Here is a 27386-nt window from a genome sequence, read left to right as displayed (position 1 = left end):
GGTACACCTGTCCGTCCAACTGTGTGTTAATGTAAATTTCTAATCAGCCAATCACATGGCAGCAACTCAATGCATGAAGGCATGTAGACATGGTCAAGACGATCTGCTGCAGTTCAAACCGAGCGTCAGAATGGGGAAGAAAGGTGATTTAAGTGACTTTGAAAGTGGCATGGTTGTTGGTGCCAGACGGGCTGATCTGAGTATTTCAGAAACTGTTGATCAACTGGGATTTTCACACACAACCATCTCAAAGGTTTACAGAGAATGGTCCGAAAAAGAGACTATATCCAGAAGAGCATCTCTGAACACACAACATTTACCAGATCTAAACCCAATGAAGCATCTTTGGGATGTGGTTGAACGGGAGCTTTGTGTCCTGGATGCGCAGCCGACAAATCTGCAGCAACTGCGTGATGTTATCATGTCAATATGGACCAAAATCTCTGAAGAATGTTTCCAGTACCTTGTTGAATCTGTGCCACGAAGGATTAACGCAGTTCTGAAGGCAAAAGGGGGTCCAACCCGGTACTAGTAAGGTGTACCTTATAAAGTGGCCGGTGAGTGTATTTACAAATGATTAAACCAAATAGTGTGTTTGTGACATTTGAACTTCTTGTTTTAACACCAAAAGTAACAGTTTTGCTTGCGGAAGGTCTGCTTTTGTTAAATGACCAAATATAATATTTTAAATCAATATTTAATGTTCCTTACCTTACTGGGCAAATAACCGTGTAATAAGCGGGATAATTTACAGCAGCTGGTTGTAATCAAAAAATAAGCTCCTCCTCTTTGCGTTCAGTCCTGATCACACTGTCGGGGCTTATTTCTCCAATAACAACCTGCTGCCTATACATTATCCCTTACTAAAGATGCCTTAGTTGTGAATTTTTTATCTATGCTTTGATATACTGTGTTGACATGACTGTAAAGTGTTTTAGAGTAAATAATTGTATTATTAGGCAAACTTATAAATTGAATGTTGTATTTTGATGATATTCTGTTAGACAGCTTTGTGAAATTCTTGATTCTGAATGGTGCTATATTTTTTGTTTAATAATAAACCTTTTGAATGGCCATTGTTTTTTTTTCAAACAGTAAAATAATTCTACAATATTTTTGTTTGTTACCATTTATTCCAAATCCTTACTTACCATTATACATACTGTACAGACACTTTATACTATGAATGCTTGTGCATATATTTATCTCATTGTTATTATGAACTGATGTGAGTTTTTAACTGGGAGGGGCAGCCCTTACAAGAATAATGGATAATCCATCATTGTGATTGGTTCTTTCTTCTGTGCGGGAAAATGCAAGGGGGTGGGTGAGGGCTTTTCTTCTGGAGCGAGACGGAGGGTGTGAGTGTGTTTGTGTGTGTGAGCAGCCGCACACATTCTGTTTGGTATACGGCATCCAAATGGAAGGAAGATATACTGAGGATCCAGTCTCCTTACATCCATAATCAGGTAGGAACAAAAAATACGATAGAGAGAGAGGGAGAGAGAGGGAGGGGATGAAAGCATACCAAGAAAGGTTAAGTGCAACAGACAGGTAGATAGATATGTACTGTTCATTCACACATGCATGTTGTAGAAGTGGTGTTATTTTCACACAGTTGTGGCTTGCATGTAAATATGAAAGGTGCAGTATGTACATGTTCAAAATCTTCAGTGCATATAGTGTATAGATCACATACACAATACTCACGTGTGACTATTCAGTAGGTCTGAATCTACTGGTGGATAATAAAGGGCATGCTTGCTTATGGCTGCTTGCAGGTCTTCTTTGTGAGTGTGATTCTCCTGATGCTATCATGGTAACAGCTCACATCACTGTCAGATCTCTACTGCTGCTTGTCTTCTGTCCTGTCCACTGTTCTTCTATAGGTGAGCTTCTCTGACCTTAATGTTCTTTCTGACTGAATTTTACAGAAATCTGTCAGTAACATGTCCAGGTCTCATTTCACACAGCACAAGAAAAAAAGATTTTGCTTAAAGTGATACTCCATCATTTTGTCATATTAAACTATGTTATTACCTATAACTAAGAAGAGTTGATACCTCTATCATCTAAGCACTGTGGAGCGCAGCGACACTTTGGTAGCATTTAGCTTAGCCCCATTCATTCAATGGTACCAAACAGAGATGAAGTTAGAAATGACTATAATGTATGGCGGAATAGCACTTTTGGGAGTACTTCGACTTGCTTTTTTCAGGCGAGTCGAAGTAAAAGTGCTATTCTGCCATACATTATAGTTACCCTTTTTAACCCGCTTTTAAAAGCACCACATTTTATTTTGTGCCACCATATTTTATCGTATAACTTCTCGTTTCAAATAGGGAAAACGTTGATGTGTTTGGTCATTTCTAACTTCATCTCTGTTTGGTAGCATTGAATGAACTGAGCTAAGCTAAGCTAAGTGCTACCAAAGTGTTGCCACGCGCCACAGTGCTTAAGTGCACGCACTTAGATGATAGAGGTATGAACTCTTCTTAGTTAAAGTAATAACATAGTTTAGGGCCAATCCCATTTCTCTGTCTTACCCCTTCCCCTTCCATTACCACTTTGTCTTACCCCTAGCCCTTGTCCCTCAAAACCAAGTATTAAGCGCTAGGGGTGAAAACACACCCCTATGAAATGACACACCGCTTGGTTACGGTTACGTCATCATACATTGTCGTTTGCTGGCTGCCAGTTAAAACTGTAGACAAGTATGCAGTCCATTCATGGCTAGTTAGAGAAATACGGGAATGTTGTGCAAATCAGCAAATACGGGAATGTTGTGCAAACCAGCAACGTAACGTTAGCGTAGCAAACTAGCGAAATTTTAAAACATTTAAATTAAGAACATAATTCAAATATATATGAACAGGAATGTGTAGAGCACAAAACAAGACGTTAGTAATTTTTAAATTAATTATTAAGCCGAAAATACTTACATTTATGGACGCTCTGGCCGCCATTTTTGCCGGTTGCGCAGTGTATTCTGGGTACCCCTTGGTTTCAAGTAAGCTCGTGGAAATTCTTGGTTTTAAGGGGTATCTACCACTTGCCCTTAGCCCTACCCCTTGATCAAAACGAGAATTGGGATAGCCCTTACTCTCACGTGAACGTGCAAAACTAAGGGGTAGGGGTAAGGGGAAGGGGTAAGACAGAGAAATGGGATTGGCCCTTAATATGACAAAAAGATGGAGTATCACTTTAAAGGCCCCTGTTTTGTTGTGGAAAGAGTCTTGGGGAATCTTTCTTTCTTTCATATAATTAAACAATTCTCATTTCTGTAAACAACAAATACTAATTTTTATTACAAAAGAATAAAAAAAAACCCATTATATTATTTAAATGCTAACACTACCATAAGGTTGTATTAGTTAACATTAGAAAATCCATTAATTAACATAAACAAAATGAACAATACAGTTTTTCAGCATGTATTAATAAATGTCAATGTTTGTTCATGCCAATACACTTATTTATGTTAGTTCATGATGCATAATATTAACCGTTACAGCGCTTGATTTTATAAATGTATTAGTAAATGCCAAAATAAACTAGCCTGGGTTTCCCCATGCTGCCTTGTTCATTTTTAGTTCATTTTAACTAAAGCATTAACTAATTGTTAACAAATACAACCTTACTGAAAAAGTGTTACCATTTAAATTGTAAAATATTTATACATTTTGATATAAACATAAAATACAGTAGGCTATTGCAGTTATGAATTAAGGGAAACTACTTAGGATTAGGATAGTTAAATTATGTTTTACCTCTATTCACCAAACTCTAATGCTACAATTGATAGTAATATAAATCAAATAATCTTCATATGGGCACATTATAGCATGTCTTCTGAAAGTGCTATGCTGTTTTACTTACCTTAAAGGTTGTGGTATAAAATATCTTTAATAATCCTGTCCCCAAACTGCATCACTCTAAAAAATGCTGGGTTATTTTCAGACCATGGTTGGGTAAAAGAAGGGCCAAAAACAATATAAACCAATGGCTGGATTTGTCACATTTTTTTATTTATTATAATTGCATATCAGACATTACATTGGAACCTCCCCTGCATGGGTAGGCTACTGTAGGTCCTTATAGCCTCTTGCATGCATGCAATTTTATTTTTAATATTTTATAATGGTGGCTGATATAATGGTGACCTAAGTTTCTCTCTCGCTCTCTCTTTCTTTCTCTCTCTCTCTCTCTCTTTATTTGATTACTCTATCAAGCAGGCCTCTTTTTGTGATAATGGCTTTCTGTGACAGAGGGGCAGATACGATCACACTATTGGATTTTCTTACGCTGCGTCCGAAACCGCCTACTTCCATACTACATAGTAGGCAAAGTAGTGCTTTTTGCACTCATATAGAGTATGGTAGTAGGCGATTTCGGACACAGCATTAGTTTGCTATGAGAGAGTCAGTCGGGGGTCAAGAAATCATGTTTTTGATTTTTTAGCAGAATATTTTGTGGGAAACAACTTGCATATAATACACACTAACTGGAGCTGAATAAATCAGGGAGGTAATTCAAAGAAAAACTATCAGATTCACTTTACATTTATTTGTATAGCACTTTTCACAATGCATGCATGCAAATTACAACTACTTGTACAACTTTCTTGACTAGTAAGGAGTTATAAATTATAAAAAATAAAGTTGAAAAATGTTAGTTAAAAAAAGTTAAGCATATATTACCAAAATAATGTTCTGTTTAATTATAAATGATAACAGGTCAGATGTTCATGACTTAATGTCTAACATCTGATTCTACTACAAATTAAATACAGTAGAAGCTAATTGAATTTAATGTACTAAATTAATCTTAAAACCACACAGTATATCTTTATTTGCTTTAAGATATATAGTATAATATACTTCAGTGTGGCACAAATCAGATTGTTTATGGAGTGGTTACGCATGTTCCCCAACATTTATTATACTTAAATGTGGCAGTTGTCACAGTGTGACCTGATAAATAATTCATTAGTTAATCAGTCTTAAATTGATTGAGAAGGAGCAGAACCACGGATATATTGATCCATGAACAAACAAGCTGAAACCGGATTACTGTCTGTGGTTGGCTCTGGACTGACAAGTCACAGAACATCAGGCTTTATAAGTATGTCAGTTGGGGCAAGATTTAATTAAAATCTAAATGTAGAGTTAAATAAAAAGCATAAAGTAAATCAATACAAATGTTTAAGTCGTACTAGTAGTTTAATACGAGAAATTGAGAAATGCCAGTTGCCATAAATCTCAGATTTGAGTGTCCCCGGCTGTGTTTTATAGCATCTGAGTCAAATCTTTCCTGTGGGTGTCGGTGAGGCTAAGATGATTGATTCTGTCTTATATTACATTTAGCTTGGAGTGACCATAGAATTACATGACAAAATTTGTAGATAAGGAGAGCCTGTATCTACAGTAATAGCCTTCATGTCACAACTAAAATGTGTCAGATATCCTACTACACAAAGGCATTATTAAGCTTAAACAAATGAGAAAAACTTTTTTATGTAGTAATATTATACTGTATATTCCACTGCATAAGGTTTTCATGAACATGCAGTTTCATAACAAATTGCTTTATAAATAAATACAAATTGCAACAAATTAATTTGTTGTAGAAAAGTATGATATTATTTTTTACAGTGTATAGGCTAATCTTAAAAACGTATGCTCTTTTGTTTAAGCTGTGATAAGTAGGGCCATTTCCTGTAAAATTACAGTTGCCTATGCTGAAAGAACACCATTTAGTAGCTGTAAGGATCTGTAATTACAGGATCATTCAGTTTATTTACAGTAATTTACTGGCATCTGTGCAGCCTAAAATTGCTCTTTTCAACAGTGATTAGTTTGCAACAAAATGGTAATAAAGTGAACATTTAGGCCATGTATTAAAAACCTATTGTAAACTCTGTATATAGAAAACAAAGATCAAAGAACATCCCTTCCACCAGCGATGCTAAGCCAATTTCACTGCCAATGGTCCATAAATCTCCACTCGTTACTTCATCTGCCAGTGCAGAAATGGAACATGTGTCCTGCAAATCATGTTTTCCTTAGTGGTCCAGAGACGCAAATCTAATTACATAGGATGTCAGAATAATAAACAGCTTTCTGAGATCCAATCATACAATATCAAATGGGCTTCATAAGAGTTCATCAAGTAGACATAACATTCATTAAGAACTCATTTATAAGGCAGGTTTAAAAGGCAGTATTTCGTTGCCTGGTCACCATCTGGCTTGCATCATATAAGAACATTTTAAGCTAAATGATTGTAGGCTACTATGAAAACACTGTATTTCTTAGATTTTTTCAGTTTTTTTTATCAAAATGTATTATTGTTATATATTTAATACATTAATATAGGGTAATCACAAACATGGCCCACCCAGTCACATTGCAGCGACTTTGACGATGTGTGTCGCACATCTCTTTCAAGGTTGCTAGAGGCGTTTCTAATTCTTGTTACATTAAACAAATGAGTAACCATCCACTCAGTGCTTTAAGTGGCCCAAAAGAGGTGCCGGTACTCTATTTTTTTTTTTTTTTTTTTTGCTGACTCGACTCCTATATTGAAGGGGTTTTATATTTAGCAGTCAACAGACGACCTTGTAAAAAATAATTAATCCTTTTATAAATTTGTGGATTTGCTTGAGCTAGAAATAGCTACTGAACATAAATAAAATGTGCAAAAGGATTTTTAAAAAATACCATTAGAAAGAGCTACTGTAGAAAGAGTTTTTGAACATAAATAAAATGTGCAAAAGGTAGATATGTGAGTAAAATTTTCAGCATGGTTAAATGCTAAAACTAGTGGTTCAGCTTGAAAAAAAACTTTAAAATGACACCAAGACCATGTCTATGGGGTCAAGAATAACAAAATACTGGCCATTTGAAACTCTTATTAAAGTCATTTATTTTGTCCCATTGTTTTCCATTTTGCGGGTGGTAAAACTACTGTGCACGTCGTTCAAATTCATTGAAATTTCGTTTACTTTTAGTTTAGCAATTAAACTAAATGTATATTACAATTTCAAGAATGTTTTCTGCACATCGCCTGAGGAAATCCAAAGTTGCGTCGAGGGGAACCAAACTGAAAGCCGCGACAGCGGAGATTATCACGTACCTACAAGGCTTGCGTCTGACCTGCAGCTATCATTCTGGCTTGGTGGCGGGATGTCAGCGAGTCCTCTGATTCTGACCTTGTTCTTTTACTACTTAGTCTAAAACAAGGGGGGCATATTACGTGTTCATTGTATTTTCATTTTAACCGAGCAGCTATGGTTGCGCGTTTCACACACAAACACACACCTCTCCAGAGCACGTTGACACTGACTGAAGGACGCATGCGCTTTTAGCTTGTAAACGCAAGGGTGTATGGGTAATGTAGTCTCTGCTCTCGGTGGAACGAATTAGGAAGCGTACATTAAGGGCGCTCTGAAAAGTGGCAGCGCAGCCAAATGATTAAATTAAACCTCTGATTTTTAAACAGATGAGCGTTCCGGTACGCTAAAAGCACGTTCTGGGCGCACATAGAGGTGGTGGTACGCTCAAGAGCTATTTTTAGAAGTGGCGGTACTGAGTACCGGGGCGTTCCGGCCCACTTAAAGCACTGCATCCACTGCAGAAACTGACAAAATGGATGACGCGAACTCCACGTTTCACTCCCAGAAATCGCCAAAATGGTGTTTACTCATATTGGCCCTCATTTATCAAAAGTGCGTACACCAAATTTCCAGTGTACACCTGGATCGATTTATCAATATGGACGTTGGCATACCGCACGCTCAAATCCTACGCCAACTAAGGAGGTGGTGTACATGTACGCATGTTTTGAGTTGCGCAGAAAACTATTCCTAACACCACAAAACGCACTGACAAACTAAAAGATATAATATATTATGACCCACTGTAAAAAACAGCAACATATTAATTATAAACTTTATAAACTAATTCAGTGTTTATTTTTGTGCATCATGGACATCAATGTTTAGTTTATGTGACTCTAGCAAAGCATTTGATTTGTAGGCATATGTATTCCTTCAGCTGCGAGCCATGTGCGCTTTCCTGATGTTGCAGGGTTAGGACCGGCAGGTGCGCAAGGACTGGGTTCAGTAATGAAAGGCTTTCAATGACCAAAAAATTATTCAGACTCACAAAATAATAAAATTACATTCTTCTTCTTTTAATAATAATAATAATAATAATAATAACAACTACATTGTGTCAGCTTGTCGCTGTGTGTTGCTTGTAATGTAAACAGAGCATTAGGAAGCAAAAGATCAGGGGCCGTATTCACAAAGAATTTTAAGGCTAAAAGTAGCTCCTAACTGGCAAATTTTAGGAGCAACTCCTAAAAATAATGGGCGTGTCACTCCTAACTTTAGGACTCCTAATTTTTTTCACTAAAAGTAATTCACGAAGCATTTTAGCTCTAAAAGTAGCACCTAAGTCTGGGACAGCTTAAAAGAAGTCGAGAGGACTCCTAACTCACTAAGAGCTATTCACAAAGGATCGTAACATGGCTTAGGTGCTGATTAACACATACATGGACAGTTTCACCAACTCAAAAGCATTGCCTACACTTAAAAGCACACTTTAATGTAAGCATATTTTTATGACATTTGTTTCATAATTCATTACATTCATGACAAACAGGAAGTTTTTAGAATTACATGAAACAATAATGATATTATATATTTAATATTGTACGCCAACCTGTTGCCATGCTTGCCCGTTTAAAGGCTGCAGCCCTTGACTGCGATTGTAATGCATACCACCGCCTCTCACAGTCGTCCGGGGTCCGCGACACAAGCGGGAATGCATTGATCTGCAAACAAATCCTCTCCCATCAGTGATGCGCGGGTTGATCCGAAATGAGCGGGTGCCTGCGATTACGAGTCATCCAAAAAAAAAAATTTTATGATATGCCGGTCGGGTCGTTTGAAATAAAAATGCCAGTTAACTATTTTAAATAATTACTACTTTTAAAAAAATGCGGGCTTCTTCAATATGGGCAACACATTTCCTTGCTTTAAGTAGTCTATTTAGGCTAATAGGATGTAAATTAATCAAGCAAGTGTTAATGCAATGTCGTTTTTTATTATTAGGCAATTGTCGGTTTTCATTTGGGTATTAGGCTACCTTGATATACTTTAATTTCATTCACGACTTTTCTTTTATATATGCATTTCGATGGCATTACTATTATTATTTTGTGTAGGACACAGACATATTTCTATGTTGTAATTGATTTGGTGCGTCTGTGTTATGTTCCGCATGACAGCCTGTCATCTAACAACCAATCACCGTGGTCATTGCGAGTCAGCTCGTGCATGAGAATTGACGTCATCCGTAGCAACGAAGACTCACTCTTAGTTTAGGAGTAATAATTTTTCCTTACTAAAAGTAGGTCTGAAAGGCGTTGTGAATAACTTTTAAGAGAAAACTCCTAGCTAAAATCTTTTAGTGCGATTTAGGAGTACTCTTAGTGGTAAGATAAAATTCTTTGTGAATACGGCCCCTGATGCCTTTATTCTTAAACATATGAATTATGTAAGGACTAATTGATGAATGGCCATTGAATTATTCGAAAATAACACCCAAGGTGGTAATGTGACACAATGAAATACATAGTAGAAAATTTGTATTTTCAAATAAATCAAATTGAATCGTGTCTGAAACCGCGTGATCGCACAGATCTGATTTCAAGCATGCTTGCCAAGTAGTTAAATTCAAAATAGTGTATTTGCACGTGCAAAAGATGTGACGTGAATTGCCCCTTATTCCACCCTGCTGAAAAAAAACCAATAAAACCATTACAGAAAATTCTAATGGTTTCCATTAAAATACCAATAGGAACCATTAGTTTTTACCATTAAAACCACTACACTGTAGTGTTTTTGGGCCATATTAGAACCATACATATTCCATTAGAACCAATACATAGAACCAATACATACCATTAGAGACCAACAAAAAGCAATACAATGTATTGTGTTTTGGGCCATATTTCATTAGAACCAATAAAATACCCAATAAAACCATTAGAATTTTCTGTAATGGTTTTGTTTTTTTCAGCAGGGCACTTATACCACGTTTAAAATCAGAATAAAGCATTCAACAGCCCCATGGCATAAAAGAATAAGAGTGACGCCATTCAATCTGTTGCTCAAAATCTTGTAAATGTGGCATGAGCATGGGCACTGAGATTTTCACTTTGGGATCAATACACTCACAAACTTGTTATCTGAAGTGTCACACTTTATGTAGGTCTTTACAGTCATGAGCATTCTCCACTTACTATTAGTAATATTTTGATGTCCAGTCTTTTCCTGATTTAACCTACTTGTCTTGTTATAGGGCCACCTGCGCTGTCTTCCTATGCCAAGACAGAGGACAGACTTTTTAAAAAACTTTTCAGCAACTACCAGAAATGGGTGAGACCAGTGGAGGATCTAAACGGAACGGTACAGGTTAAATTTGGGCTGGCTATCACCCAGTTGGTGGATGTGGTGAGCACCAGAGACCATATGGGTCTCTTGAGACTCTTTAACTGAAATGAATGTAAGGTCAGTTGTAGCAAGACATGTTGATGCACATCAATAACATTTGTGGTTTCATTTGATAGGATGAGAAGAACCAGCTGATGACCACCAATGTGTGGATTAAGCAGGTAAAGGAAAATATAATATTCTAATAAAACATTTATTATATGGCTCTCTTTAATACTTAGTCAGTTAAGAAATACACTGGTGACTGGTCAAATCTCACTAAATCCCTGAATGTGCAGTGATTATTTATAATAAGGGATGACGCACAGCCACAAATAAATCCTCTAAGGTTGCAAATAAAATGTCATATATGTTATTATATATTAAATTGCATGTGTCATAGTATCGGGATCAGGTCAGAATTACAGTAAGCATTCAGATCTAAGCATTCCAGACAGTAGGTTATACATTTGAGTGACATATATTTCTGTCTGAACTCAGGAGTGGACAGACATGAAGCTTCGGTGGAATCCGGATCATTACCTAGGAATCAAATCCATCAGAATTCCCTCAGACTCCATTTGGATTCCTGACATTGTGCTTTATGACAAGTATGTAATGCTTTTGAATCGCAGTTGAATGAGGTAGAACTAAAAGCAACTGGTATTAAAATTTCACAGAAGGCGTCTTTAATTAAAAGTTCAGAATCTCTTATTCCTGTTTATTTATTCCTTTCTACATCCCCATTTACACCTGTTATTAATAATATACACTGGCGGCCGGTGACTTTTTTCGAAGGTGCTCAATGCAAAGTTCATCACATGTATGTAGCCCGTCATGTGTGAGGTACCTTTTTTCAAAATATGTGTTCTGCGTATCGAGAGATCCTGTGTGTATCTCGTGTTTTGTGAAAATAAGTGCCCGCCGCAGATGCGCCCAAAGGGTTTATGATAAAAGAGACGCTCGCGTTTGCCAGATACTCGCATAATCTCATGCGTAATCAAAGTTTACTGTTAAAGCAACACTAAAGAGTTTTTGCTCTTTGCTCCCCCTACAGGTTGGAAGCGGAATTGTCCATTACCACTGTCGTAAATGATTTAGCCTACTGCTGCAAAGTTGGCTCTGATTGGATTATAGTTCTGCCGTAAAGCAAGTTTTTGTAGTTTTCACTTAAACTACAGGACCGCGACAAGACAGGAAAAGAGGGCTGATAGAGGGCTGCAAAGCCAATGTGAAAGTGCCGTTCACCCTGTTTCGAGTGGATGAACGACTGAAACCTTTTTGGAAACGTTTTTTTGGTGTTGCTTTAAGGGAGTGTCTTGCGTGTATTTTGTGAACGTGAATCATAAATGGTTTTGACGCAAGTGCAGCAGGCACTTATTTTAATAAATCACGTGATGCACACAGGATCTCTCGAGGTGCAGAACACATTTTGAAAAAACATTTTGAAAAAATTAACCACACACATGACACTCCAAACACTTATTTTGAATTAGGTTCAAATCTACCTTTTGCGAACGTTTTTCTCCCTTCCCCTATTACATTCAAAAGGGATTTATTTTGAATAAAAATTAGGAAAATGTTTGAGAAGTGGAAAAAAGGTGCCCAAAGAGTGTTTATTAAGAGTGAAAGTATTTTTTTGGGTAAAGTGTTGATATAGGGAGCAGTGGCAGACGGTGACTTCTCTTCCGAGGGGCGCAAATTCAAAACATATGTTCGGAGTGTCATGTGTTGCTCGTCATGTCAAAATATGTGTTTGGTGCACCATGTGAACATGCATCATTCGTCATGTCAAAATACATGCATGCTCCACACGCCTAAAAAGGGTTTATGATAATTCACAAAATACTTGCAAGACACTAACCTAACACAAACTCTGAGACTAGACTCTACACATGAGACTAAGCAAGTATCTGCCAAAAGCGAGCATCTCTTTTATCATTAACCCATATGAAGCATCTGCAGCAGACACATATTATGACACGTGATGCACATAGGTTTACATGACGCGGCAAAAAAACATATTTTGATGTGATGAGCCACACACAGTGTTAATTTACAAAAATAGGTGAGGTGAAGATACAAAGTATAAATAGCTGCGGAGGCTGTATCTTTGCCCTCATCACAACTCTCTCTCAAACCTTGAAGTGATCTCAAAGTACACTAGACGCTAAACAATTTAGCAAACTGTGTAAAGTGAATTATAAGAGTTTAAACAAATTGTAATTTAGACGGATATTAAAAATTTACACTGGTTTGGACCTCAGTGACATCATAGCTGGATATGACAATACACAGTACCCCCAACTTAAAAGGTCTTACCCTTAGTGATATTAAAATTTAAAGGATACTTAGAAGCAATGAGAGTTTTTTGGGGGGGGCTTTGTCAGCACCACATTAAAATCCGAGACCCTCCAAATCCAAAGTAGTCACAGGAGTAAAGTTTAAGATGCCTGTTACTGTAAACAAGGTGTAAACCATGATTTGTCTTGTCTGACCAATCAAGATGGTTGTTAACACTAAATGTAAACAGAAAATTAGATATATAGGTATAATACAGATAATGTAGATCTGTATATCAGCTAAATGACAATGATTGTAACTCGCAGTGCAGATGGTAATTTTGAGGCCACTGTGACAAAAGCAGTTGTGCGTTATGATGGAAGAATCTCCTGGACTCCTCCTGCCAACTACAAATCAGCCTGCACCATAGACGTGACCTTCTTTCCCTTTGATCTTCAGAACTGCTCCATGAAGTTTGGGTCCTGGACTTATGATGGTTCACAGGTACAGTAAGGCATTTTCACACATTAGAAACGTGAAGCTCACTTGCTGTCTAAACATTACATGTAGTGTGTATGTATTTCTGCACTAATTGCGGAGTATTACGATTTATAAGGTGGACATTCTTCTTGAGGATGTGCACGTTGACAAACGGGACTATTTCGACAATGGCGAGTGGGAAATTGTGAAGGCCACCGGCAGCCGACGGTTAAGAACCGATGGGACATTTTTCTACCCATCCGTCACCTACTCATTTATCATCCGCCGACTTCCTCTCTTCTACACACTCTTCCTCATTATTCCCTGCATTGGCCTGTCTTTCTTAACAGTGCTCGTGTTTTATCTTCCATCCAACGGAGGAGAGAAAATCTCCCTTTGTACATCTGTCCTTGTCTCACTTACTGTCTTCCTGCTGGTGATAGAGGAAATCATCCCTTCTTCCTCAAAGGTGAGACTGTGTGAGTTAGAACTGCTTGTGATTTTAACATTAATTAAAAATGTAGAATAATTTAAACACATTTAAAATACATAAATTATTCTGAATTTTTAAACATACCTTGTTAACTTGTCACAGAGCATGGTATTTTTAACCCTTGTCTTGTAACTAAATTCCATACAGCAGGGTTCCCCAAATCTTACCCTGAAAGGCCGGAGCACTACTGTACAGAGTTTTAGTAATGTTAGGTTCTTGAACGAATCGTTCTTTTGAGCCGGTTCTCAGGAAGTAACCGGCCGAGCTGGTTCGCAAATCGAACTGAATCGAACTTTAGTTTTGGGGATAGGTTCCGGGTTGATGACGTAGGACGCACAGCCGAAATAGCACGTCGGACTCATAGAACCGAACAAAGTTTGTGGATGATTGCCGAGGCGAGGATTGCCGACGATTCTGACGGATGAGTTGCTGACACTGCGTGTGAATCACCGAGGATTTGAACGAGCCTGATGCGCGAAGTTTTTTTTTATTAGTTTCTTGATATGCTTGTTTTATTGGTTTTGATACGATTTATTTTGCATGCAAATCATATTGTAGTTGTTTAAGGAAGACCAATGAGTTTAACACACAAGTTTATTTATTATTTATACTTACACACATCCACAATTGTGCATCAGTGTCTTTTAGGAATCTTATTCAAGTTGTAGGCTTGTCAAAACTGGTCAGTTATATCTGGCATTTACTATTTATTTATTATTTATGATCTGCGATTTAAACTGTGACCACAAACATTACTAACTTGTGAATGCAAGGCAATAAATCACTTATGCCTTTACAAAAACAACTTTTTATTTAAATGTTTTAATGTGTTGACACAAACGACTTTATTTGAATGTTTCATTGATACAATAAATGCGTATAGTAATGTCATTTCTTGATGACGTTTTTGATCCGGTTCAATGAGCCGAACTGTCCGAAAAGAGCCGGTTCGCGAAAATGAATCGGACTTTGCATCACTATAGAGTTTAGGTCCAACCCTAATCAAACTTACCCATCTGTGATTTTCTAGTGGTCATGAAGACCTTGATTAGCTTGCTCAGGTGTGTTTGATCAGGGTTGGAGATGAACTCTGCAGTGCTCCGGCCCTTTAGGGTAAGATTTGGGGAACCCTGCCATACAGAGACCACTTTTCATGATCTAGTCAACTCCATATCAAGATTACCACCACGTCCTGCAGTTTCAACCTATGACTAGTTTTAACTTTTTAAATCATGACACCTGTACTTAAATTAATAGGTGGTCACACACTATAAATGTATTTATCATAACTGTGATAATCAAAAGCTTTTAGGTATTGTGTGAACTGCTGTATGCAACAATATTTGCTGTCCTCCAGGATAAGTTTGGTTGGATTTATAAGGGAATTTTATCAATGAATTTATAAAGAAGTTTTATATAAAAACATTTTAACCCTTTTCTTTTTTTTGTTTATAGGTGATTCCTCTCATTGGAGAATATTTGGTCTTTACCATGATATTTGTGACACTTTCCATAGTCATCACTGTCTTTGCTATCAACATCCACCATCGTTCCTCATCTACTCATCACAACATGGCACCCTGGGTCCGCCGGATCTTTTTGCACCACCTGCCTAAACTTCTCTGCATGCGCAGCCATGTGGACCGTTATGCCAGCGCTGTGGGGAGCCTGAGAGCAGAAAGCACTGGAAAAGAAGGACTGGGTTATGGAAAGAGTTTGGGTCATGAAACAACCCCTCTTCTTAATGCAGAACACAGTTTGCGGGCAGCCCTGGAATCTATACATTACATTACTCTTCATGTTGTGAAGGAAAATGAAGTCAGAGAGGTAAAAAGGCCAAGGGAACACATACTATGGAAATGTATAGCGTACATGCACTGTAAATTACTTTGAACAAAAGCATATGTCACATGTAATAGTAGAGTAAGAAAAAGAGTAGACTGGAGTACAGTGGAAAGGAGTGGAGTATAGTGTAGTAGTGTGTCGGGGAGAAGAATGCAGTAGAAAGTAATGAAACATAATAACCTGGAGTGAAATGTAATGGAGTGGAGCAGAGTGAAGTGAAGTGGAATTTAATATAGTGGAGTGGAATAGAGTAGAGAGGGTGGAATGGAATAGAGAGGAGTGGGGTAAAGTGGATTGGAGTAGAGAGGAATAGAGTAGAGAGGGTGGAATGGAATAGAGTGTAGTGGAATATAATAGAGAGGAGTGGAGTACAGTAGAGTGAAGTAAAGTAGAGTGGAATGGAATTGAGTAGAAATTAGTGGAATATAATAGAGTGGAACATAATAGAGTGAAGTGGAACATAGCAGAGTGGAGTACAGCAGAGTGGAGTGAAACATAGAGTGGAACATAACAGAGTGGAGTAGGGCAGAGTGGAACAGAAGAGAGTGGAGTGGAACATAATAGAGTGGAGTACAGCAGAGTGATGTGGAATATAATGGAGCTTTTGCATTGCATAGTCCCCAATGGATTGTGTCGGGTCAGCTTACTTTTGGGGGCTTTTCCACTGGGTACAGTATGTATTACCTGATACCTTTTTTCGTACCACCTCAGTTGGGGTTCCAATCGAGCTGAGCTGATACTAAAATGTGATGTGAAAACAATGTAGATCACTGATTGGTCTGAGAGAATCATCACTACCAGCATCATGCTAAACGCAAGATTAGCTTTACACTGCAAAAAATGACTTTCTTACTTAGTATTTTTGTCTTGTTTTCAGTAGAAATATCTAAAAATTCTTAAATGAAGATGTATTTTCTTGATGAGCAAAATGACCTAAGAAAATAATACTAGTTTTTAGACAAAAAATATACAATTTAAGTGCATTTGTGCTTAAAACAAGCAAAAATATCTGCCAATGGGGTGAGAAATTTTTACTTGAATTAAGTGTTTAAGAAAAACGAAATCTTATTTCACAATTTTTTTTCTCACCCCATTGGCAGATAATTTTGCTTGTTTTAAGGACAATTTCACTTAAATTGTATATTATTTGCCTTAAAACTAGACTTATTTTCTTAGGTCATTTTGCTCATCAAGAAAAAGCATCTTAATTTAAAATTTTTTTTGATATTTCTACTGAAAACAAGACAAAAATACTAAGTAAGAAAGTCATTTTTTGCAGTGTACCTTCGTGCTTAAGCTGTGTCGAGCAAACCTGTTGTCATCTCTGTGTTGTAGTAAGTTCCCAAACTCTCTTTTAGCTGTGAAAATCATCCACAGGCTGAGAATCAGGGGCCTCATTTATAAAAGTGCGACGTAGGAACTATCCTACATTTCATCTAAGACCATTTCTGAAATGATCGTAAGTGTGATTCAGAGAAAAGGAGCTTACGCACAAAAAAACGTGCGTACGCCTCTTTTCCAGATGTGCAGTTTATAAATCGCAAATGATCTTAAATTTGTGCGCAGCTGAATGCTCTTAGAACTCCGCCTTCTAAACGCCCCTAATTTAATTCATTAGCATATAAATATTACATTTTCAAAGGCCAACTTCTCTGACTGCTACAATGGCGAGTGGTAAGAAAACATATTTGTTGTCGTTTGCTTAAGTTTTTAATATTTCTAAATTTTAACATGGAAACTTTATTGACATCATTCAAGATAAGGCGATTATTAGTGGATCTTTCCGTTCACGAGTTTCATTTAAATATAGTTTTACACGTAGGCTAAACGTAATATTTGTGTCTTTAAAGTTTTGTTTCAGTTTGCCATGCCTCCTATACGCGGCGGTGTTCAAATAAGATATTTTCGGCTTTAAAATTCAAAGATCGTATCTTGAACTGTCGGAATATATTCCATATTCATTTGGATTTACAGATGTTTAACATTAAAATCGATGCATGGGAATAATTTATATTAATTTTTGAAATACCCATCCCTCTTAAATGACGCATGTCCCTTATTGTAGGATACATCGAGGCTTCACAATTTAGTTCCTTTCACGTCGTTTTAATCATTAAATTCGATCCGTTTTACTTTCATTCAATAAATCACATGTTCTGTAACATTTACATGTGCGTTAAACACCGCCAAACAATTTTGCTATATTTTTAAATATTTTTTGAAAAGATGACGAACTAGAAAATCGTTTCATGAACATATAGCCTGGGCGCCATCTTTTTGCATTAGAATAGGCCTACATTTTAAAATATCAAAAATAGGCCAACATATTTTGTTTTAAAATATATTCTAAAACCTGGTTAAATTATTTTGGAGTAGTATGCCTTTCCGCATTTTCTGTGTGCATCATTGTTGCATGTTTTTAGGTTTCTATTCTGAATAAACAAACAGCGCAGTTTACATGCTTCGTCCTTGTTGCATTAGCTCATTAAGATCATTCTAAACAGATTTCTGTAATTCAAACAACTCTGAATTGTAGTTGAGAACGTCACGGCGCACTATTAAAACATTGTCGGTAATTTGTCGGTCGGCCGGGCTCGGACACAACGTGCAGGAGCATCGGTTATGGTTTTTTGTGCCCGATCTAAGCTCTAATACAGATGATGTTGACGCTGTAAAAGTTTCGAATATTTATTTATTTTTTATCAAACATATTCAACACTTTTTTTACATTAGCCAGGGGATGAAAGAGAAAAAGAATTAAATAAAAACGTGGAAATGCTGACATACATACATTTAGCAGCTTTCTAGTTTATCAGATTATTAATAGATTTTAGGTAGCCTATTGCTTAACTTCTAATAAAAAAATACGGAATAATGGTTTATAATCACCATATTTACATTTATTTATAATAAACGTTGCAAACAAAAGTAACACATTAATTAAATAATATTTCTTATGTAATAAGATATCATATGAGAAAAAAACTAATTATTTTGCTTAAGCAAAATATATGAATTCTAACAAAAGAGCACAAATCTAACCTTTTTTTTTTTTTTGAATAAGGACAACTCCAAAACAAATGAAAAAAATTTTTCTGTATGTTGACCACAAAAGGTACAAAACAAAAAGTTTCGAATATGCCTACCTGCAATACTGCAATATTGCCACAAGGAAACGTGCGTACGTCAAGTAGGAACCTGGCGTGGAAGTAAGCACTTTTCCACGTCAAAGACGAGTTTTATAAATCTGAGCGTTTGAGTGGATTTGAGCGTACGCACGGTCTAAGATCAAATTTGTGCGTAAAAACGCTTTATAAATGAGGCCCCAGGAACCCCAATGCCAATGTTACCCGACGCGCATGTCCATATATGCATGGCATTTTTGCAACGTATTAAATGTGGCTCAGCAGAGAGCGTCGACTGATGCCATGGGTGTTTGTACAAAAACTGTCATGTGAGACAGAGGTAGTGATAAATGCAGTGTGCAAACATCTATTTGTGGTGGTCAATTTTAATTTTAAAGGTATGTACTGCATTCCAACGATGGCTCGCTCCGGCTTTTTGTATGATTTCACAGCAGTAGGCAGCACAGCCTATAATTCCTCCCACTCTTAAGTTGCACTAAACTCGGTGGAAAAGCTAACCAAGCCAGGGTAAGGTGAGCTGACACGACCTGACCTGTGGGGTACTTTGCAATGGGAAAGCACCATAATAGAGTGGAGTGGAACATTACAGAGTGAAGTGGAGCAAAGCAGGGTGGAATATAATAGAGTGGAGTGAAATGTAATAAAGTGGAGTGGAACATAATAGGGTGTAGTGGAGTAGAGTGTAATTTAATAGATTGGAGTAGAGAGGAATAGAGTAGAGAGGAGTGGAATGGAATATAACAGAGTGGAGTGGAATAAAATATAGTGAGGTTGAATATATTACAGTGGAGTGGAATACAATAGAGTGGAGTGAAACATAATAGAGTGGAACACAGCAGAGTGGAGTGGAGTAGAGTAGAGAGGGTGGAATGGAATAGAGTGTAGTGGAATATAATAGAGAGGAGTGAAGTGCAGTAGAGAGGAGTGGAATGGAATTGGATAGAGTAGAAATTAGTGGAATATAATAGAGTAGAACATAATAGAGTGAAGTGGAAAATAACAGAGTGGAACATAACAGAGTGGAACATAATAGAGTGAAGTGGAACATAACAGAGTGGAACATAATAGAGTGAAGTGGAACATAACAGAGTGGAGTAGAGTGGAGAGCAGTGGAATATAATGGAATGGAGTGGAATGCAGTTATTATGTGGAATATTATGTATTCATATATGTAATTATGGATTCATCCTTATATTGAATCAAATAAGTGCACTGTAGTTTCAACACAATCTCATGGTAATTCTTAACTATTTACCTAGGTGGCTAATTTGTAGGAATTAGTAAAATCTAAAAATACACTTTTATTAAAAATCACCACCGTGTAAAATAAACATAACTTTTTCTGAGATAACAGGACAGATTTAGTAAACAGGGCAAATTGGATGGGAGTGGAAATTCAGCATGTGATTTACTGACAAGGCACCTGTTAAAGAACAAAAGGCGCTTAATATATAATTTCCATAACGACCAACACAAGCTACAAAGAGCAGCACAAATTAGCGCAGGGTTTAAGATGCTTTTTAAGGTGTTAATGTGTTACATAATGGCACAAAAAACACTAAAATAAGGCATAAACCTTAGTAAATCATGTTGCGTGATTCATTTAAATACTATCCTCCTATAAATATTGCGTCTGAAATGGAAACTACAAATGCATATGTAATAAAGTCAGTCACAAAAACAACAGTGTCCACACTTTTCCAGCGTACATTTTTAACTGCGGGTCTTTAGTAAATCTTGACAGTAGTTTTTAATGTCAAAAGAGGTGTTTACGCTGACGCAAGCTGTTAATAATTCTGGCCCCAGGTTGGTTATTTATGTTGCAGGGCCAATTAAAACACTATTTACATGACCAGCTTAATTGTGATTATCATGATTTGATTACAATATAGTCCTAATAAAGTCTATGTGTCTTTCTTTAGGTTGTGCAAGACTGGAAGTTTGTGGCCCAAGTTCTGGATCGTGTTTTCCTGTGGGCATTCCTCCTGGTTTCTGTGCTTGGTTCTGCTCTGCTTTTCATCCCAGTTATCTATAAATGGGCCAACATTATTGTCCCCAACTATGTTGGAAGTACTAGTTAAAACACATAAATGTATACAATTTATGATATTTTAGGATTTCTAATAGTATAGGGTACATATATGTAGTCATTTTGGATTTTGAAGTTATCCGATATGCCAATAATCTTCAACTCAAAAACTCTAATGCACACTGTCTATATCAATTAATTATACACACATTTCATTAAGGTAGGACATAGAAATGCTCTTCTGCCAAGAGTGAGTAATTGTCTCATTGTGTTTTTTGTTTTGTTTCATTATCATTATTATCACAGACAGCAGCAGGTAGGTTACTGTCATTTTAATGCACTGACATAATATACTGATACAAGATTAACAACTTTTTATTCACTTAAAACCAGAGCTGGCAAATCTCACGCATTCGCCATGTGACACACGGTTTTCCCTGTTTTCACACGCACTCACGCCACACATCTAATTACTTACACAAAAAAAATCTGATCTTGGGCCAAGACTCATTCATTCCTTTTCAAAATCCTCAACAGTACTAGATAGTGCTGATGGCGTCTGTAGCTGGCTGCACCCCGAAGTTAGCAACAGAAAAAGAGATACCCTGCATATGCATTTGTAGGAGTTTACCTTTCAGATGCAAAGTTTATGGGAGGATATTATTTAAGCGATTCACGCAATGCAATTTACTAACGTTTGCACGTGTGATATTACTGGTATTTGAGGCATTATTCAATGCCGAAAAAAGCATTTTATTTTGAGCTTAAAATGGCTGCAATTGTTGCTGATAAGAGAGACATCAGAGAGCGCTTGGTACAAGGCAAAGGATTTTTTAACATGTTTATTTGGAAAGTCTGAGCATCTTATTCAAAAATATTGTTTGCCAAGCCATGTTATTTGCTGGAGGAAATAAAAGAGGAGTCACTAGAAGTCACACAATAGCAGGTGTCTTGTAACCCTTCACTTTTTTGTCTTCCGATGTCGGTGGTGCTGAACTCAAGCTAATCAGGCGAAAGATCACACGCAAAAGCATCAGCACTGCCTATTTGCGACCCTGAACTAATTCGCAGTGCTCAACCTACCTAGGTCAAATCTTAAACCCTGGTTTATAAATAAGGCTTTATTGTGGTACAAAGGCAGTCATTTAGGCATAACAATTATTTTCTGTTTGAATGTTCAGCTCAAGTCTAGAAGGCCCAACAAGTCATGATGCCAAACTTAATACAAAATTTCCTTGGGGTGGACCTTCAGCTATGTCTACCTCACAGAATGTAACCAATATGGTCCATCTTCAGTAGGCTGCCCCATCAACGGCTTTGGGCCTCCCCACAAACCACCGGAATGCAGGGTACAACATCAAAATAATTCCAGTTCTGTGATATCTGAGCCACCAACTTGTGTGGCTGAATGAGTCATAATTTTGATAACCTCTGACAAAATCTCACTCCAAGTTTTTTTTTTAAAGCTGGCAGGTATGCTTAAAGGTAGGATATCACATTTTGAAAAATGCTAACGGTAGCCGACTAGCAATGAAATTACAATCCCACCCTCCATTTAAATCGCCACCCAAAGTCATGCCTCGTTCAAAACACATGAACACGCACAGATCAGACGGTCACATCTCATGTCTCATTCAGTGAGAAAACTTTGCAGTAAAAAGTGAATAACATTACCAAAATAACCAACATAAACAAAGTGTTACATGAAAGGTGCAACCTTAGGAGATGGAAGGGCTGAGGAGTAGGGATGGCAGAGTGGGCCATCACTTAATTGACCATCCCATAGAGTCTTGCTGGTGTCTGTACGTGTGCTTTGGGTGTTTGCATTTATACGTCAGAGGAACAATGTGCGAGTAAAATAACAACATTTAAACTGGTGAGTCTCTTAATCCATATATATATAACTGCAATGACTAATACAGATATTGTCCTAAATTGGAAATCTGAAGTTGTGACAGTTAATATGGCAACATGCAGCCATATAATATGCAATGTAACACTGTTACATGATTGTAACAATCATAACAATTATAATCTAACAGCCTACACCCCTAGCTGACCTGTTCCTGTTGCACTCCTTACAAATATGCGTAATCAAGTCTTTATATTGGCATATCTGGTCAATACCGATAAGCTATTATTGGCCAATAATATTCTGCATCCCCACATATATTCTTTCTAAAGGCTTTTGTACAAACCATTGAACAGACTGTGCCTTAGAGCCTTGTTTTTTTATTTGAATAAGATTAACTATGCTGTTGCATTTACGTTATTGTAACTGGGATCCATATTGTGCAGTCATTAATGCTGTAACATGCTGAATGGCATATTCATGTTGAATAAAGCTCAATAAAATTTACAATAAAAGTAATTTTCATTATTTAAAGTGATTTTTGGCATACAACATGCACCATTTTGAGTTCTGGATACAAATGAATGTATCCAGTTGAAATTATGTTGAAATTACATTTAATCAACTTTAGCAAATATTTCTCTTGGTAGTTTTATTAACTCAGTAAATAATGAAAATTGTTTTCCCTTAAAATCAGTACACCTAATTAATGTGCTTGCAGATTCTTGTGTGGTGTGTTTGAATCCTTAATAAAAGGTATTTACAAACACTTTTTCAGTGGAGTAGAGAAACTCACAAATATCACTGGACCTGAACACTACCCTGCATAACAATGATAAAATATAAACTAGAGATCGACCAATATATCTGTTACCCTATATTTTATAAGCATGTCCCATTATCAGATATCGGTTTTGTAATATCAGATTGACCAACATCTACTAATACACACCTACACCCAAAGGAAATGTAAAATCAGACCATAGTTGCTCTTTAAAGTATTGGTTCCACTTGGATGTACCATGTGCTGAGAAGGCACAGGAGGACCAGGGGAAATGGAAATCTTTTAACTAAATTATTTTAGTTGTATGTTAATGATTTGCTTTAATTTGCATTTCTTGAGCTTTAAGTTAAAATGTATTTGTTTGTTTGTGCATATCCTTTCATTTGTAAGTCTTTTGCTTTGTTCATTCATTTGGTTGGTCTGGTTTTAGACGGTTAGTTTGCCTTTTGTTTGTTCTAATTCTTTGTTGCAACAAGTTGAGTTTATTTGCTTTAACTTTACTTGGGTTCAAATGATACATTTTTGCCAAAAGGACTTGGTGTTCTTTCTGCCTGACCGCTCTGGTCCCTCACAACTGCGACAGGGAGGTTGTTAGTAAATAATCATTAAATTTAGGTCCGGTCCTTATACATTTAAAGAAAGGATGCATTCATTTTTTACAATTTTTTTGCGTTATGCTATTTAACACATTAAAGGGATAGTTCGGCCAAAAACGATATTAAACCCATGATTTACTCACCCCCAAGCTGTCCGAGTTGCATATGTCCATCGTTTTTCAGACAAACACATTTTCGGATATTTTAGAAAATGTTTTAGATCTTTCTGTTCATTAAATGTAATGTTACGGGGTCCAGCAATAGTCCACGACCTTCAAGTCCAAAAAAGTGCGTCCATCCTTCACAAATTAAATCCAAACGGCTCCAGGATGATAAACAAAGGTCTTCTGTGGGTAATCCGTACGGTGTTGTTGTAGAAATATCCATATTTAAAATGTTATTAACGTTATAAATTACCTTCCGGTAGCGCCGCCATTTTGGAGTGATGCACATTCAGGATGAGAGCTTACGCAGCGTACAGAGTTTCTCTGCTGCTGCTCTGTGCCCCCGCCCTCCGAATTTGTCATACGTCACTAAGAAAAGTGCGTACACTATGCTAATACTCTCTCCTGAGTCTAAGATGGCGGCGCTACCGGAAGGTAGTTTATAACGTTAATAACATTTTAAATATGGATATTTCTACAACAACACCGCACGGATTACCCACAGAAGACCTTTGTTTATCATCCTGGAGCCGTTTGGATTTAATTTGTGAAGGATGGACGCACTTTTTTGGACTTGAAGGTCGTGGACTATTGCTGGACCCCGTAACATTACATTTAATGAACAGAAAGATCTAAAATATTTTCTAAAATATCCGAAAATGTGTTTGTCTGAAAAACGATGGACATATGCAACTCGGACAGCTTGGGGGTGAGTAAATCATGGGTTTAATATCGTTTTTGGCCGAACTATCCCTTTAAGGGGCGTTTTACAAGACAGGGCTTATCCTAGTCCCAGACTAAAATCCATGTTTGACCTGACTTCATTTAAAAACACCTTGCCCTGGCATATCTTGACATATATTAGTGCCATTGTTTTGTCTCAAGATGCACACCACATAGTGTCAAACATGTATATAACAGTACAATATAAAAGATAGTGTATATGTTTTCATTCAGGTCTAAAAAGCTTTATGTGGCCAACTCATTGTACTGTAAGCCTCACATCAGGATATGTTAGCTACAGGTCCTTGAATTCTGGCTGCCAAACCCCTCTTAGCACAGTTTTGTGATCCATGCTCGTCGTCTCACATCGTCTTTAGCAAACCAAAGCATTTAATTTTCTAAAAGGTTTTTGTTTCAGAGATCAGTTTAGAGTTTAGCCACTAGCCAAACCGTTTAAAAAAATATAGACCAGAAGTTCACTTTAGTTCAGGCTCGTAACTGCAACAATTCAAATGCATTTGATGAAATTGTCTAAAACCTCAAAAACAAGAGATGCTCCAATTAGGATGTTTGACCTATTTATTTTAATATCTACACATGGACCTACATCTCATTATAATAGTTAATTTATTTATACTTTTGACAGTACACTGGTTCAAGGGTTAACTTTTTGTGTTATCCAACACCTAGTACATTACTTTTCAGATTTTTCTTCAGACTCTTCTGGGCTTCACTGAATAGAAAGGTAAGGTTTTACATTTTTTTTTTATTAAACATTGTTAATGAAAAATATTATTCCTTTCTATCAGTATTTTTCGCACGTTGGACTTTTAGTTATTGGAATAAGTTCTCAGGGCAGCATTGCATCCTATTGGTTCTCTCAGTCGTCCAATTAGCGAGAGCAGGAGGCGGGAGATGGATTATTTTCAACGGCTCTCCTCAGCGGGAGACATCGCGCTAGGAGATAGTTGCAGTTAAGGTAACTTAATGTTGTGTGTTATGTTGAACTATATTACTTTATTACATTAAAATGTCAAGATAATGAAGAATTTGGATTTTAAGTAAAGCTTATTTTTCCGACCCACGGTTCGGCTCGCATGCGATTCGCGGATTAATACGCATAAAATAGGGAAAGTTTATCATTTGCCCATGTTTCAAAGGCTTGCAAATGTTAACATTCAAGTGATTTTAAACAATTTAAACGCAAAAAGGCGCTAAAGTGAGCAGTTTTCTGCACGCACAGACGCGCGCGGCTGAATCTGTCCGGTTCAGCTCAAGTCAGACCCCTATTCCCTTCAAAGATAACTCTTTGATGTTTAAACCTTAGAGAGAGTTGCGCTGTTATATCTCATACTGTAGTCGATTATATTTGGTAAATAGAGCACTGAAAAACAGCGTATCGTTTGTATGTGAAGCGACTGTTTATGCTGCGCTGTTTACAAATCGCCCTCGGTCTCTGTGTGCGCCCGTTTGAGTGCACTTAAATATCAAGTTTTTCTTTTCTAAATTGGAAATTATGCTGAGTAATTAATAAATTAGTAAGTTCTCTATGTTAGTGTAATATAATGTAACGTTAACTAGCTTGAATGCACCCACTACAACTAACGTTTACACGACGATAAGCTTATGTTATGTGGGAAAACCGATATTAGGGTTAATATTGAAGATCTACAGTTGTTTTTCGCTCAATATAAAGTTAAGTGGCTCATCAGTTAAATGTATATCCTCTGTCCCAGACAAAACCTAATATTTATGTGGAGGACGCAAGATCGTTTTATAATTATAATATGACCATGTGGTAAAACAATGAACCTCATGAACTCATATTTAGAAATATGATGTTAAAGATTTGTGTTGTCGTTGCCAAGATAAAAAGAATAACGTACATCAGATCTTTTTTTTAGTAGGCCTACACCAAAACGTCAAATATATAACCTATATAACTATAACCTAAAATACTTATTTGTTACAAAAGCATTGTATTTATTTAATATGGGGACACTTTTTCAAAATGTGTCATTATGTTTTAAGTTGTTTTTTTTTATTTATTGTAAACCACTTAAAAATAAATAAATGGTTTTAAAGAAGAATATTTGTTAATTTAATCAGCTTTTTCATTGAATCAAGATAAACACTGAAAAGAAGGATAATGGTACACTACATGTTACACTTAAAGTTTTCTGCTGTGTACACAAATCCTCTACAAGTATAATTGTGGCTGTATTATTTGTGTCCCCTTCAAAAATGTTATATTTATTGTCCCCTCCACTGTTAGATCAGATTTATGCCCATAATGTAACTTGTCTCAGAGTTTTTTTTTGTTTGTTTACAGTGCTGAACTCAACATAATCGAACAAGTGTTGGGCGACAACATGGACATGTATTCAAAGGTCACACACACACTTGGACCCCAAGTATGCCAGGTTGTGTTTCAGATCATCAGAGAGTGCCTTGTTGCAAAAGCAAGGGCTCTAGAAATTTGACACT

At 36.8% G+C, this 27386-nt stretch overlaps 1 protein-coding gene across 1 annotated transcript; it reads left to right on the top strand.

Moving 5' to 3' along the window:
* Nucleotides 1–1122: 1122 nt before the first annotated feature.
* On the top strand, nucleotides 1123–22005 carry chrna5 (cholinergic receptor, nicotinic, alpha 5). Its single transcript, XM_055174708.2, has 9 exons — nucleotides 1123–1469; nucleotides 1782–1889; nucleotides 10374–10525; nucleotides 10642–10686; nucleotides 11006–11115; nucleotides 13114–13291; nucleotides 13404–13736; nucleotides 15216–15587; nucleotides 20674–22005. Exons 2-9 carry the CDS (start codon nucleotides 1817–1819, stop codon nucleotides 20830–20832), a joined length of 1422 nt encoding a protein of 473 aa, XP_055030683.1. The 5' UTR covers nucleotides 1123–1469; nucleotides 1782–1816; the 3' UTR covers nucleotides 20833–22005.
* Nucleotides 22006–27386: the final 5381 nt, after the last annotated feature.

The sequence above is a fragment of the Misgurnus anguillicaudatus genome, chromosome 15 (genome assembly GCF_027580225.2).
Source record: "Misgurnus anguillicaudatus chromosome 15, ASM2758022v2, whole genome shotgun sequence".
Classification (NCBI taxonomy): Eukaryota; Metazoa; Chordata; class Actinopteri; order Cypriniformes; family Cobitidae; genus Misgurnus; species Misgurnus anguillicaudatus.
The sequence above is the reverse complement of the archived record's forward strand: the minus strand, read 5'-3'. Positions and strand labels throughout refer to the sequence as shown.